Here is a 14869-nt window from a genome sequence, read left to right as displayed (position 1 = left end):
TAAAAGGTAAATAAACTAGAATTACAAAAAAGCATTCTTGTAACTCTACAGCACAATGGACTTCAAAGTGCCTGACGTAAACACAACATTTAAAATTGAATGAAACCTCAAACTTTTTATTGATTAATTAAATTACAAACATTTTCAAGATAACAAAATCATTAAAACACGTTTTTATGCTCATAAAATTATAATCATATTTATTAAAATACAATTTAGAGGATTAGGAAAAAATACATATAAAATAAGGGGGGAAACAGATGTCTTTTCTTTCTTTCAGATTTTTTAGATAAAGAGATGAAAGTCAGTTTTACTTCTAAAGAGTCTGCCAGGAACCAGATTTTTATGTGTATAAAATATACCATATAAAATTAATAAATTGACTATGATTTTTCAGATGCTTTACTAAAATACCAAATATTCTTTTAAGATTGAAGAAAAGGTATAATTTCAGAAGGCTTACTGAAAAGAGAGCATATATCAGACCATAATTCACAATATTCACATTAATAAAAAAAAAAATACTGCTATCAAGTTGAAAGCGTACAGGACGCATCTCGTGGTGCAATAATTGAAAATAGATTTCTCTGAATTACAGTACTGATTTTATAGTCATAGGTCAATAGTAATATTAGTCGGTTTTTTACTCCTGCATGTGAAAAATGTGCAGAAAGTGTATAGATTTATTGCCAAATAAACTATTTATGCTTTATATTTATATACTATGAGCCAGACCAGCGTAGTAAAATGAAATGCAGTTACACGCAACCTTCTTGTGTTCTCCGGTTTAATCACCAGGGGGAGACCTTCAACTACCTCCTCAACGCGGCTGAAGTGTTTCTTAGAGATTTTACTTAGAATTATGGAAGATCTATTCAGAAATGTCACTGATAAAAAAGGACTGGTAAGAAAATAATATTTTGAAACTCGAGGTCTATTTGCAGCGGATTAACTTTACAAAACAATTTCACAAAGGAGTAAAACGTCCGTTCTAACTAGACACAGTTTGAATGAATACTAACCAAGGTGTTTGAAGACGTATTTATTAAGAACCCATGTTGTATCAATACTTAACTCTCTAATTATACTGCTGTTTTGGAACAAAATGTTCCGTTTGTCTGTACTGCATGCCACATGGAGCAATTGTCGGACTTCTTTTCTAAGACAAAGAACACCTGCGTTTAGGCTAATCATGCTTGCAACTACATGCGTTCAGTCTTAAATACTCGACATTTAAATCGACACACGTAAATAAACAACAGCATTATGATTTCAGAGGTCTCAAGAAATGTAAATACGCCACTTGGAGCTTTTTCATTTAAATTATTTCAGAAATAAAAGTAAGTCAGGTGTGTGAGATTCTGCTTGAGATCAGCACCACTCGGCATCAAACAGCACCCTGCTTGTATTTTTAAGTGAAGATAATTCATTGATTATTTAAACGGTTGCATTAAAACAAAAATACCCCGAGAAAAGAAATGTATACATTTTATTATGAACACTGACCGTTGTTTAAATCTCATTTGAATTGGCTTTTGATTTTCAACAGTTGCCATTGAACCTTTCGATTAAATATTTAATTCAAATTTAATTTATTTCATATTCTGCCTTCTTGTACCTGTCTCCACTCTCCTAGTAACTTGACTTTAGCAGACGTCCCAATTGTTCTGATGACAAACATGGCTGCTATCATATGCCACGCCCACCACTCCTATAATTCTTAAAATATTGCATAAATTTGATCCACAAGACGTAAAATTAATTTTTTTGACAAGACTACCTATTACAGAAGATATTTACAATGTGTCATGGCATGTAAAACTTCATTTGTGCCTTCAGTCGCACTGCAAAGTTGAAATAGTGCTTCTAAGGGAGACTCCAACCACCAACACCAAAAGGATGATAAAATGTTAGAAATATATATTTGGTTGATGTCAAAATGTGAAATAACACAACATTCTATTAAAAGATATGTTATTATATGCACTGTAATAGCGAATATCACTCAGAAATAAGTCTTTTTACGAAGCTTTTGAATATTCAAATTGAAAGTATCGCGCAATCAAATCATTGTCAAATCATTGAGTTCTTGGGGTTTTAAATAGTAGGGATGAGGGGAGAAAAACTCAAACTAAAATATCCCTAGCTATATTACTGCATAATTGTATGTCCTGAGAGTGTTTTGAGGTTACTTTGTTGAGACTTTTTAAGACTTTTGTGAATAATTCGATCTTGCCCATATAATAGAGCAAAGAACTGACGTTGAGGTGTTTTACTGTAGCTCTGCCAGAGATTTCCTCCTTTTCAGACCAATATGTCTGGTAAGTAAAAATTTCTTTTTCTTTCATATAAGATGTTTTCTTCTTCAGCAACCTGAAAAACAGTGAGAGAAAAAAATATATTAATTAAAATAATTAAATACATTGGTAAACGTTTCTTGGAAATGTATAGGTCAAAACTTCAGTCTTACTAATATTTTAAAACAGCAAACACATAAGAAGGATTACATGCATTTTTATATAATCAGTTGATTGAATAAATGTGCTATATGAAATGTATTTCTTGCAGTTTAATGGGAATAATAATATTTCTGGTGATTAATTCAAGCTCAAGTTTTATTTATATCTTGAATTTTCTGTCTGCCTCGTATTTTTTACTCAACTTTCCTTCAAGCAAAACTGAACATGGGTTTATCTGAAGATTTATTTGCTGTGACAAGACTACCTATTACAGAAGATATTTACAATGTGTCATGGCATGTAAAACTTCATTTGTGCCTTCAGTCGCACTGCAAAGTTGAAATAGTGCTTCTAAGGGAGACTCCAACCACCAACACCAAAAGGATGATAAAATGTTAGAAATATATATTTGGTTGATGTCAAAATGTGAAATAACACAACATTCTATTAAAAGATATGTTATTATATGCACTGTAATAGCGAATATCACTCAGAAATAAGTCTTTTTACGAAGCTTTTGAATATTCAAATTGAAAGTATCGCGCAATCAAATCATTGTCAAATCATTGAGTTCTTGGGGTTTTAAATAGTAGGGATGAGGGGAGAAAAACTCAAACTAAAATATCCCTAGCTATATTACTGCATAATTGTATGTCCTGAGAGTGTTTTGAGGTTACTTTGTTGAGACTTTTTAAGACTTTTGTGAATAATTCGATCTTGCCCATATAATAGAGCAAAGAACTGACGTTGGGGTATTTCACTGTAGCACTTCCAGAGTTTTCCTCCTTTTCAGGCCAATATGTCTGGTAAGTAAAAATTTATTTTTCTTTCATATAAGATGTTTTCGTCTTCAGCAACCTGAAAAACATTGAGAAAAAAATATGTTAATTAAAATCAATAAATACATTGGTAAACGTTGCTTAGAAAAGTATAGGTCAAAGCATGCAGTCTTACTAATATTTTAAAACAGCAAACCCATATGGAGGATCACATTTAAACAAATTGGTGCATTTTATATATATATATATATATATATATACATATATTTTAATAAATGTGTTACATGGAATTTCTTGCATTTTAATGGGAATGATAATATTTCTGGTGATTAATTCAAGCTCAAGTTTTATTTATATCTTGAATTTTCTGTCTGCCTCGTATTTTTTACTCAACTTTCCTTCAAGCAAAACTGAACATGGGTTTATCTGAAGATTTATTTGCTGTGTTATTTTAGACTTTACAAAGTCGACCACCGTGTCCAACTGAATGCAACGGTTTTCGGAATAACCAACAGTAAACGATGACTGAATATAATTTCGACATTTTAACCAGAATTCAAGCTTTGCTTCAGAGCGCATATGAATATTTATTAGGATAGGTTTAGCTGTCAATGAGCCCATCAAAACACTGCCGAGGGACGTTTTTGCCATCTTCTCAACATCATGGCACTTTTTTACTCTCTGTAAACTCAACTGCCTCTGCGTGGCGTTGTTTTGAATCACTTATGTTCAGACAGAATTTATATATATATATATTAACGCGGATCAGGAAGACGTCCCACTGTGTATGTCTTCACAAGGCTGAACAACCAATTAAAAAATTTGGAAAGAAAGACAACTATTTTCCATCTATTTTGTACACATTTCATTTTGGGGGAAGTTATTAGGCGCGGCTTCACTCATGTAGGAAGAGATAGGAGGACTGCCCATTATACCAAGAAATAACTTCACATCTGCCGAGAGGATCGCAAAAACTAACTTGGACCCCAGACGTTTTTAGGGAATTTAAAACAACAAACTGTTGCAAATCGACAGCGCCCTCGTAAACAAATCGGGCTTCTTTGTAGCAAATCTAAACGGGTTTTCGGGTGACTTTGCTGCAAATCTAAACGGGGTTTCTGTTGGATATTGACTTGAGTTTACCATCTATTTTCCGGCTAACTTTCTCTTTTCGCTTGTACGCGGCTTTTGCAGTTAGACTATAAGAGTGTTTTACTTACGTCTGTATCTCGTAGAGGCGTCTACCGAGGGAGCGTCTCTTTCTCCATGTCTCACAAGCAGCGTTTTACAGTGCTTTCACTTCGCTTCCCGCAAACCCAACTTCATGCCTTGTGCCTTTATGCGCAAAACCGTCAATAATTAGATTAGGCTAGCCTACTCGCCAGTTTAGTCGAGTCTTAATTTACAGCCACATGAAACTAAACTGCTGAAACTCCAAATTAAAACCGTCGTCCCGAGGCAAAGATGGCTGGAGAGCATGTTTCTCGAAATTCACTACTGTCTATTGTAATGCGAAAACTAACCCATTCACTGCCGGATCACCAGCGCGCTCAGACCAATGGAGTCTTAACTGGGAATACGGGCATAGTTTTCTAATCTTGTGTCTTATATTTATTGGCGTTTTCCAATGGCATATGGGAAAAAAGCGAATGCTGTCTGTGTATGTTTAAACATGTAGAAAGCCAATGACAAATAAGTATTCCGAATATGATAAAAAGGAAAAATATTTTAAAGATATAGTTCTTTTAAAGATCTAGGAACTGTGCTTTCCTTGCAACTTCGTTATTTTGATAACCAGATCGTTTATTCAGAACAGTTTTAAACACATTTTACACAATGTAAAACAACTAAATTGCTGCCCACACAGACATTCATTTTTCCCCTCCCCCCAATATAAATTTTTCAGATTTTTTAAATATATGGTAGAAATGCTACTAATGTCAACATATTTGACTTTGAAGCCCCACAAAACAATTTAGATAATAAATGCGTGTTCATCACAGAAGTTTATTCAAGTCTTGTGTATTTTAATAACATAGCAGATCTAAACAAACGTCACATCACTGACCCAGAAACATAGTCTTAAATAAAGATGAATGTTAAAAACTCTGATTCCAATACGTTAACATTTTTCTTTTAGCAAAATGAAAATAGTTTTTTTTTCTGCACAGACTGCTTTCCTACAGATCGTCTGAATTTGGACTAAAATATTGAAAATCAATGCCAGTGTTGAACGAAAATGAAATAAAACTCTCTTATTTTTTTCTCCATCCAGCAGATAAACCTAAGGTATATCAAGGTGTGCGTGTGAAGACCACCGTTAAGGAGTTGCTGCAGAAGCACAGAGCCCTGCAGGCACAGAAAACCGCAACGGTAAACAATGGTGTTGTATATACGCAATAAAAGTCATAAGTCAGTCACTGACGTACACGTTTATGGTAGCCAAAGTAAAACGAAGTCTGGTCAGTGCACGACCAAATTTAAAAAGCATCTAAACGTCTCAAAGCACCACGCCCACACAGGCCTATCTGTGCTTGAGGCTTCAGTTGATAGCCTACCACATAATAGTAGAACCTAACGGAAGATTTCTTCTGTTTTTCAACTGAACGAACGCAATGATTAATGTTTTCCTTTGCTTCTCCCTCTCTTTTCCAATTTTAATCCTATAGAAATCACAAGCCGTGGCTGCTCGCGATGTCTGCTCTACGACCATGAATAGTAAGTTTAAAATACTAACAAATTAACTGAACGGCGACAAGTGATAGTAATCTCAATCCTTTGTCCCATACAGTCAATACTTTTCACAATGCTGTTTACAAAAGCATCATATTTCAGTAACCTTACAAGCACCTTTGTGGATATTGAAAAGGTAGACTTGCAAAAAAGCTAAGAAACCTTCTGCCTGCTAACATGTAAGAGCTTGAATTTTAATCAGGAAACCTGAGACAAAGACAAAACAACGTATACTGACTGCATGCAACTTACTATACTCCAAAATAGAAACCCTTTTCATCCACCGTCAGGCATCAGCTCTACCTTTACAATTGTGAGAAGAATAAATAAATAAATGAAAGAACAATGACACCTATCTATATAGGTGCTCCTTACAGATCCGTGAATGATCTCCTTTTTATAAACTACTATTCAAATGTGATTTAGCTGTTTGGCTGATGGTCTCGTGACATCATCCCAAGTCTTGCTGGCCTAATTTAAATGTTCTCCTGTGCTCAAGCCAGCATTTTCTTCTGTCTTCCCCGCAGCCCACCTTGATATCTTTGGAATGCAAGCTCCAGAGCCCTATTTCCAGACACGTCCCTTTACCGAAAATGTCAACATCCCGATGGAGAATGCTTATGATCATCAACAGATGATGCACTTGATGCCACCTGAGACTTTCAGCTGCAGTAATTTCGTGTGTCCCACCTCTGCGCAGTGGTCTAATGGATATCTACCTTCTAATACGGACCTCTATGGTACTAGCCTGGTATGTGTTTGGTGATTTTCATTTTTAATAAACCATTTCTTTTTTTTTCTTTTTTGGCATTTGGACGGTTCTGATGCTCAAGTATGTTTGCACTAATAAATAAAATGACGCGTGCAGTATTTTAATAAGTATTTTTTGTGCTTTTAAAATGATTTTCTCAGGTTTCGAGTTTACCCTCAGACTCCATCAATCTCCCCAGTCCCGTCGACTACAACAGTTACTCCCCCCCTCAGTCCAACTCTTCATCTTCTTCGTGCTACAACTCCCCAACACGGATGGATTTGAGCTCCAGTTTCTCTCCAGAAAATTACCACTATCAGCATTGCAACCTACAGCATTGCTTTTGTCTGTCGCACTGGTCCAATGTGCAGGAAGGCATGGCGACCTCAGAGTTTGCGCCCTACGGCTCATCAGACTGTTTGTATTCATATGGCGACGACAGCTATTTCAGAAGGGATACGTCAAACTCAGACATGTGTTACTTATAAAATGCATTTTCAAGCGCTTTGCGCGAAAATCCAGTGTCATAATTGATTCATTCGAATGCATTTGTTGTACTTTAGTTTAGATAAAAGAACAAGCAGTGATAGAATGCAGGATTGGGCTTAGTTTAGTAGTTTAAGCAAAAAGGTTGATTGCAGAGAGCTAAATATGTGTGAGTATAATTTACAAATTATTATTTTATCTTTTTTTACAATAAACATATTTTTCGTAATTTTACTGGTATCTTTTATTAAAAACGCCTTAGATATATTAATAATGGGGAAAATATTTCAGATTTGCAGGGTGCAGTTTCTGTTTCTCACTCTAGAAATGAACATCGGAGCTTTGACAGCTGTGGCACAATTATTGTTTTGCATATCAACATTCGACATGAGGAAAATCCGAGAAAAAAGCTGAATAATATGTTATTTATGAAAACAGATTTTGATAATCAACATTGCATTTATTATAGGTCCTATAACTACAGCTGTTAACACTTTTCTTTGCTCCCAACAGTCAATTCACTGAAAAGTTTTAATTGCTGCTTTATTATTTTTTTAAGTAAAAACAAAGCCTGCATTGGACGTTTTCAACTACTTTAATGACTAATCTCACAAAATTAGTTAGAAATCACAGAATTATTGAGACAAGTTCATTTGTAGAAGATGTTTCTTATCTATATGAATATAGATGATTTATCTATGATTCATTTTTAAACTGGTTGTCACACCACAAACCACTCTTTCACCAAAAGAAAAATCGAAAGAAAATGCCGCCCCCTTCAGAAGATACTAAATTAAATAAAGACAATATGAATCTTGCAATTTGCATATAATGTAGAGATATTGCAAGAGGTTCAAAGTTCTACATGCATGAATGGTAAACTGGATAAGGAAAATCGTATAATACAATTAGGCTATCACCTCATATGAAATGCGATACGATAAACAGTGCATATACTCAAAGTAGGCTTTAAGCTTGTGTTCAGAAATTAATTACAGAACAGAAATCAAATGCTTGGGTATCTGTTTTTAAACGAGACATCAGTTCTTTATTTATATTAAATGTCCCGTGTCTCTTTTAACTTCGGAACATGGCAGACTTAATCATTTAACGGTCAGGCAATGGTGTATTCGTTAACTACAGAAATAGGGAATGTTTTGCAGTCAAACAGAAGGGTGTGTACAGTGATCCAGAGTTGGCAGACGCACACGCTTTGTGCCTGCTGCTCACCAACTTGGAATTCCCCTCGGGAGAGCAAAGGACAAGGAAGTCTTCCTCTAATCCACACGTTGGCTTCTTGATCCTTGAACGGCTTCCCTCCCACTTCTGCACAACGTGATGCGTGGTATAGCGATACTGATTCCAGGCACACTTCTCTCACGTTTTTTTTAGGTCTGAAAAAACAAACAAACAAGGTGAATGTTATTCTTCGCATTAGAGAGTAAACCAGCAATGGGAATCAGGAACCACAATGGGAAGGGCTGGGGGACTGAGTCCAGGGAGTTCCCGTTTAAACTGGTTATGTTTCTGTAAGAAAATGAAAAGGATTTCTGACTTTTTCACCTCAATATAGTCTAAGTGGGACATAAAAGATCGAAAGATCCGCACCCAAAAGTAGCGGGCTCGTGTGAGTCAGTGGTTGCGCAATGTTCATATTTGTGAATGGCCGCAACACGCACCCAATGCGCGTCCTTGCACGATCTCTCACCAATGTTGTCAGCTCAGTTATCAGATACAGAATTAACATTAGTAATTGTATTTTAAGAGTCATTTATAGTGTAGGAAAAGTAGTAAGTTTAATATAAAGGCAACTTTATATTTGGACGGTTTCATGTAGCAACAAAATCACTTTGCATTCAATATATTATGCATTGCTTATAATACAGCGCATGAATGCACAAGAATAAAGTATAAGGCTATTTAGCAATAAAGTGGGGGTCTATATTTTTTATCAGTTTTGTTTTCATAAACATGAGACAATATGTGACCCTGCACCACAAAACCAGTCATAAGTAGCACGGGTATATTTGTAGCAATAACCAAAAATACATCGATCAAAATGATCGATTTTTCTTTTATCAAAAATCATTAGGATATCACAGCAAAATCCCCAGAGTTAAATCAACTCTGCTCAGAGTACATATTGTCCCAGAGTGTTAAAGTAACACTGAAGCCGATTTAAAGTTAATGGGATAATAAAGCAATTAATTAATTGATGAGTGAGCATTAGTAAAGAAAACCCGCTGTTAACAATGCTGAAGATGAACAACTACTGCTCAGGCTTTTAGACATGAAAACGTATCACATAATCCTCAACAGTGGTAACTCTGCTTCAGTGTTACTTTAACACTCTGTAGATTGGGACAATATGTACTCTGAGCAGAGTTGATTTAACTGGGGATTTTGAATAAAGATCATGTTCCATGAAGATATTTAGTAAATTTCCTACTGTAAATATATCAAAACTTAACTTTTGATTAGTAATATGCATTGCTAAGAACTTAATTCGGACAACTTTAAAGGCGATTTCTCAATATTTAAAATTTTTTTTTGCACCCTTGGATTCCAGATTTTCAAATAGTTGTATCTCGGCCAAATATTGCCCTATCCTAACAAACCATACATCAATGTAAAGTTTATTTATTCAGCTTTCAGATGGTTTATAAATCTCAATTAGGAAAAATTGACCCTGACTGGTTTTGTGGTCCAGAGTCACATATAAAATTAGGATTACACGATAAGAGTCTGCTATAAAAACAAACAAACAAAACACATATTTGTGAGCATTAGTGGATCATAAGGTGAATAAATGCAAAACACATTGGTCATTGTTTTCTGAAGGTTGAAACAGCTGTGTCGTCATCAGGGCACGTGCAGCCCCTCTGTCAGGGGTGCAACTCTGGTCTGACATGTGGGGTGGGGGAAATACTCAGTTTTAGGTAATAGGCAATTTTCATTTCAGTTACAACATGCCATTTTAATATGCAATGTATTATCAAAATCAAAAACAACACAAATTACGTTTCTTTCAGGAAATTATTATTAATGACTCGTGCAACCTTGCATTTTAAAAAATAATGTTACATAAAGACAAGTAAACAGTCAGCAATAAATGAACAAATTTATAGCAATGGCACAAAGATACAAATTTAAAAAAAAATTCAGGTAGCTATTCAGGAATGAAATACTGCAAAGTATAAATGCATAGATTAATATAGATTATATTTATAGATTAATCTTTATTAAAGATAAAGAAGTTATTCAGTTAAGAGCAGATTTGAGCAGAGTGATTTTTTCTATTGTTCTTTAACATTCATGACAGACAGCAGCAGGTATAAAAAGCTGTCGTCACTTTAAGAACTAATGCATGGATCTGACACACATCAGATTTACTCACGACAAAGTGAGGCATCAGTTTACTGTCGTGTCGCACCTTGTCGCATCCAGTGTAGACAGCATCACTGGAGCTATTAGACTGCATTGTTCGCTAAAAGTAGCACTGGTGATGTATTTCGAACTTCGTTTTACCCCTAAGTGAAGAACGAAAAAGACTTTCGCCATGAATAGCCTACGTCCTTGAGTCCACTCTTTGAGTAGGCTACTTCTTTTGAATACTTACCTCACGACCGTTGGAGTAGGCTAAGCCTATGAATGCATGTAGCATAATTGTAATCCAGACTTTGGCTACATTTGTCATGTTGTCATTGACATGTGACCTACCAGGGTCAGTTCATCACTTCACTGGCATTCACAACTCCTCTCCTGTGGCATCATGGGATAGTAAAATGTCCACTGGATGCACCTGAATTCAGAATGTCACTGAAAGTAGGTCACCTGTTTCATGAATACTGTGAATTCAGACATACTAGACTTTTCACATACTGTTTTCGCCTACTATTTAGTAGGGAAGTATGTGTATTCGAATGCAGCCATATTTTTTTCATTCATACATGGTTGAAACAATGTTTTAAATTTTTCATTAAGTTCTATTATACAAAGGTTTGATTCAATTATGTTTCTTAAACATACAGTTGTTATTGCTTTAGAATTATGTCCTATATTAATCAATTGTAAAGAGAGGCTGATAGTATTTAAAATATGCCCCCCTCCCCATACACACATCCAAGCATTTGAGGGATATACAACGTGACCTGCTAAGTACAGAAAATAAGTGTTTTTTAAGTAGCGCATTCATCACTGATCGTCACTGATACCACTGATTCATTAGTTTAAACAAGAACATTGTGAACTGCTGTGGAACATAACGATTAATTGTGTTTTGCAGCAGCCAGTCCTCATCTTGGAGGTTAATCTGAGTGTGGCCTGAGGTAGAGGCAGGTATTGTACTCTGTTCTGATGACAGATAACACTACTATCAGACACATAGGTGTCTCAGTTCATGGGAGAGATACCAAAGATACTTCAGTAAAGGCATTAGGAATTTCAATTCAGCAGTTTCACACCTTCACCATGTTTAAATAAACATTACAAATGTTCTGTTACAACAGGATGATTACTTTCACAAAAGCTGTAGATTTGCTGTTTTTCTTTTCTTTTAATTGCAGTAAGACTGATGCAGTGGTCAGGACAATCAGATTTATGTTTAGCTTTATTAATGCAGTATGGAGGAAGTTCATGTCTGTTGGTTAATTTGTAAGAAAATGCGGATGAATAAATCTTTTCATGTTTATGTTTGATTTATTAAAGAAGGTTAATGTACAATGAAGTATTACTGAACCATGTTTGCGTGCCAGGAGTGTGTAACCCAAGTTTAATGAGAATACAGATACCAAGACAGTTAAAAGAAATAAATAAAAGGATGCAACAATTTCTGAATGAAAATTGTTTCTACAACATTTTTTAAAATTGCAATAAGTCTGATGCAGTGGTCAGGCCAATCAGATTTATGTTTAGCTTTATTAATGCAGTATGGAGGAAGTTCATGTAGTCTGTTGGTTAATTAGTAAGAAAATGTGGATGAATAAATATTTTCGTGGTTATGCTTGATTTATTAAAGAAGGTTAATGAACAATGAAGTATTTCTGAACCACATTTGTGTGCCAGGAGTGTGTAACCCCTGTTCAACAAGAATACAGATTCCAAGAGAGTTTTTTTTAAATAAAATAAAATAAAACTAAATATTTACATTATTGACAGTTATTTTCAAATTTAAATTAAAAGCACATTTCTGAAGTGTTACTAGTTTTACTTTAACTTTATAACTGTGAAGCAATTTCAGTTGCGCTAATAATAACTTTTACTGTTCATTAAGAATATTCAAAATCTGTTTGAATTCCAATTTGAGACTTTTGTCCTTCTTTTACATAGAAAAAAAAACATGCGTTCAGCATAAATCAGGCAGAAGACATAACATCGCTTCTAACAGGCACTGGTCATTCCTGAATGACACTGTCATAAATTACTTTCTCATTATATAAGTGAAAGGTCAAGATTGAAAAGATAAGCAGATTTATGTCAACAGCAAAGAGAAGATACCTTGAGTTACACAGCAGCTATGACAAAAAGACAATTTCATAAACCAAACATTTTAATTTGACCAATAGAATCTCTCGGAAACAGAGGAGAGCTATTATTTGATGTAAAGTAACTGGATGAACTTAAGGTTCAATGTATTTTACACTAAAAAGCTGTACATTTTTTACAGCAAAATTTTTTTTTTTTGTAATTATCAATCAGTCTATGTGGCCTGTCACCCAGTTTTTGTAGTACAAGTACTAGTAAAAGTCATCTCTGTTCCTAGAGAAACTGAGGGCAAGTCGTATCATGCCCCTCTCAGCTTTCTCCTAATACATTTCTCAAGGGTTGGTGTTACATTTTTCTCATAGACTCTTTGCCAACATGGCTTGGTCTAGACCCGTTTATGTTTATTTTCCACTTCATTCCTCTCGTATGTATGTTTGTGTTCTTTGCTGCAGTATTTGATCCCATCCATTTGATTCAGCAGTCTAAATGATGAATTTTTTAAAGGGAGAATAAATTGGCAAGGTCAGCGTTGAAAGATATCGTGATCTATCCAACACCTGTGCTAATGACAGGAGCGTGAAGAGCTTTGAAGAAGGTATAAACATGAATTTTCACAATTTAATAAAAAAAAAAAAAGTCATTTTTAAACCAGTCAATATTACCTGTCTAGCAAAGTCCAATCAGTTTTTTTCCCCACAATATAGATGGAAATTTGCAGAATGGATGGATGGACATATGTTTAATACCTGCAGAGACTTTAAGAAACCTAAATCTCTAGAAACCTAAAAGGTGGATGGGTCAAAAAAAAAAAAGTCATTTTTAAACCAGTCAATATTGCCTGTCTAGCAAAGTCCAATCAGTTTTTTTCCCCACAATATAGATGGAAATCGGTTTGCAGAATGGATGGATGGACATATGTTTAATACCTGCAGAGACTTTAAGAAACCTAAATCTCTAGAAACCTAAAAGGTGGATGGGTCAAATGACCATGTTTTTCATAAATTTCTTGGAATGTAATGTCATAATGTCTTGGAAGTTTCTCACGGATCCTTGTCTGTAGAATTAATCAAGAGTCTTTTTTCTTACTCTCTTTAAAACCAGAAGGTTGGGTTTTCTGCAATTTCCCCAAGGAAATAGTAAGAGTGTGAGATCTTTGCACTGTCTAACTGCCATTTGATAGGAGGAGCTTGCAAATGTCTTTGTTTTTTCAGTCTTAATTCTGTATCACTGGGATCGCTGCTTACATATGAAAATTCTGTCTGGAAATTATTAATGAATTGGCACATAAAGAGAATAACATTTACTGTTAATGTTTGCCAAAGATTTATCAAGTAATCTACAAAGAAATACAAATTGTTTTATGTATTTATATGACATATTTGTGTCCCTATGGCGGTTGTAATAGTGCTTACAATAAACAGTACATCTAGCTTAGTAATGGGTCTCCAATGCACACTTCTGCATTGACTGTAATCTGAGCATTTTAAGCAGGTATTTAACTTTGACATGTTTCCCTGCTTTCTCATCCTGCAGAGTGAAGTGTCAAATATTGTCCCCCTCCAGCTCACACTTTTCCTGCTTCTCCTCGACAGTCACACCTTGTACTGTACCTTCTTCCATATCTCAACATTTGTGCAGACATGCCTTTGGATCCTGTTAGGCAGATTCAGCGGCACCTTAAAGGTAAGCAGAGGCATCTTGGCAGCACGATGTGTCCTGAGGAGTCATGCACAAAAATTTGTGCACAAAGGTAATGTTCACTAAAAAAAACACTGAATGCAGATGTCTTGGTTTGACTCACTCTTAGTACTTTTTCTGGTTGGAAAACGCCCATTCACCTCTGAGGGTCGTGACCCCAAAACCCACAAATATTTGTCTTGCTGTTAGATTTCTTGTACTTTAAACATTTGACCTATGACCGAGCTTGTGTAAATTATGTCTTGCTAGCATTAGAGCAGTAATTATTACAACTAGTAGTAGCAACACCTAGGTTGTGGGTTCAATTTCCAGGGAATGCATGAACCGATAAATTGTTAGCTTTGAGTCCAGTGTATGTCGCTTTCAATAAAAGCATCTCCCGAATGCATAATGCAAATGAAAATAAAGGGCTTGCACAGATGTGTAAAGTGAACCTGCTTTAAAGCTATAGTTCACCCAAAAAAGTTCATTTACTCACC

At 35.1% G+C, this 14869-nt stretch overlaps 1 protein-coding gene across 1 annotated transcript; it reads left to right on the top strand.

The window, feature by feature from the left end:
- Positions 1 to 4099: 4099 nt before the first annotated feature.
- LOC107713465 (uncharacterized) lies at positions 4100 to 7239 on the top strand. Its single transcript, XM_016518975.1, has 4 exons — positions 4100 to 5611; positions 5908 to 5956; positions 6499 to 6722; positions 6884 to 7239. Exons 1-4 carry the CDS (start codon positions 5459 to 5461, stop codon positions 7208 to 7210), a joined length of 753 nt encoding a protein of 250 aa, XP_016374461.1. The 5' UTR covers positions 4100 to 5458; the 3' UTR covers positions 7211 to 7239.
- Positions 7240 to 14869: the final 7630 nt, after the last annotated feature.

Source organism: Sinocyclocheilus rhinocerous, unplaced genomic scaffold, assembly GCF_001515625.1.
Source record: "Sinocyclocheilus rhinocerous isolate Xijiao unplaced genomic scaffold, SAMN03320098_v1.1 scaffold689, whole genome shotgun sequence".
Classification (NCBI taxonomy): domain Eukaryota; kingdom Metazoa; phylum Chordata; class Actinopteri; order Cypriniformes; family Cyprinidae; genus Sinocyclocheilus; species Sinocyclocheilus rhinocerous.
This window is presented reverse-complemented; position numbering and strand designations above follow the sequence as displayed.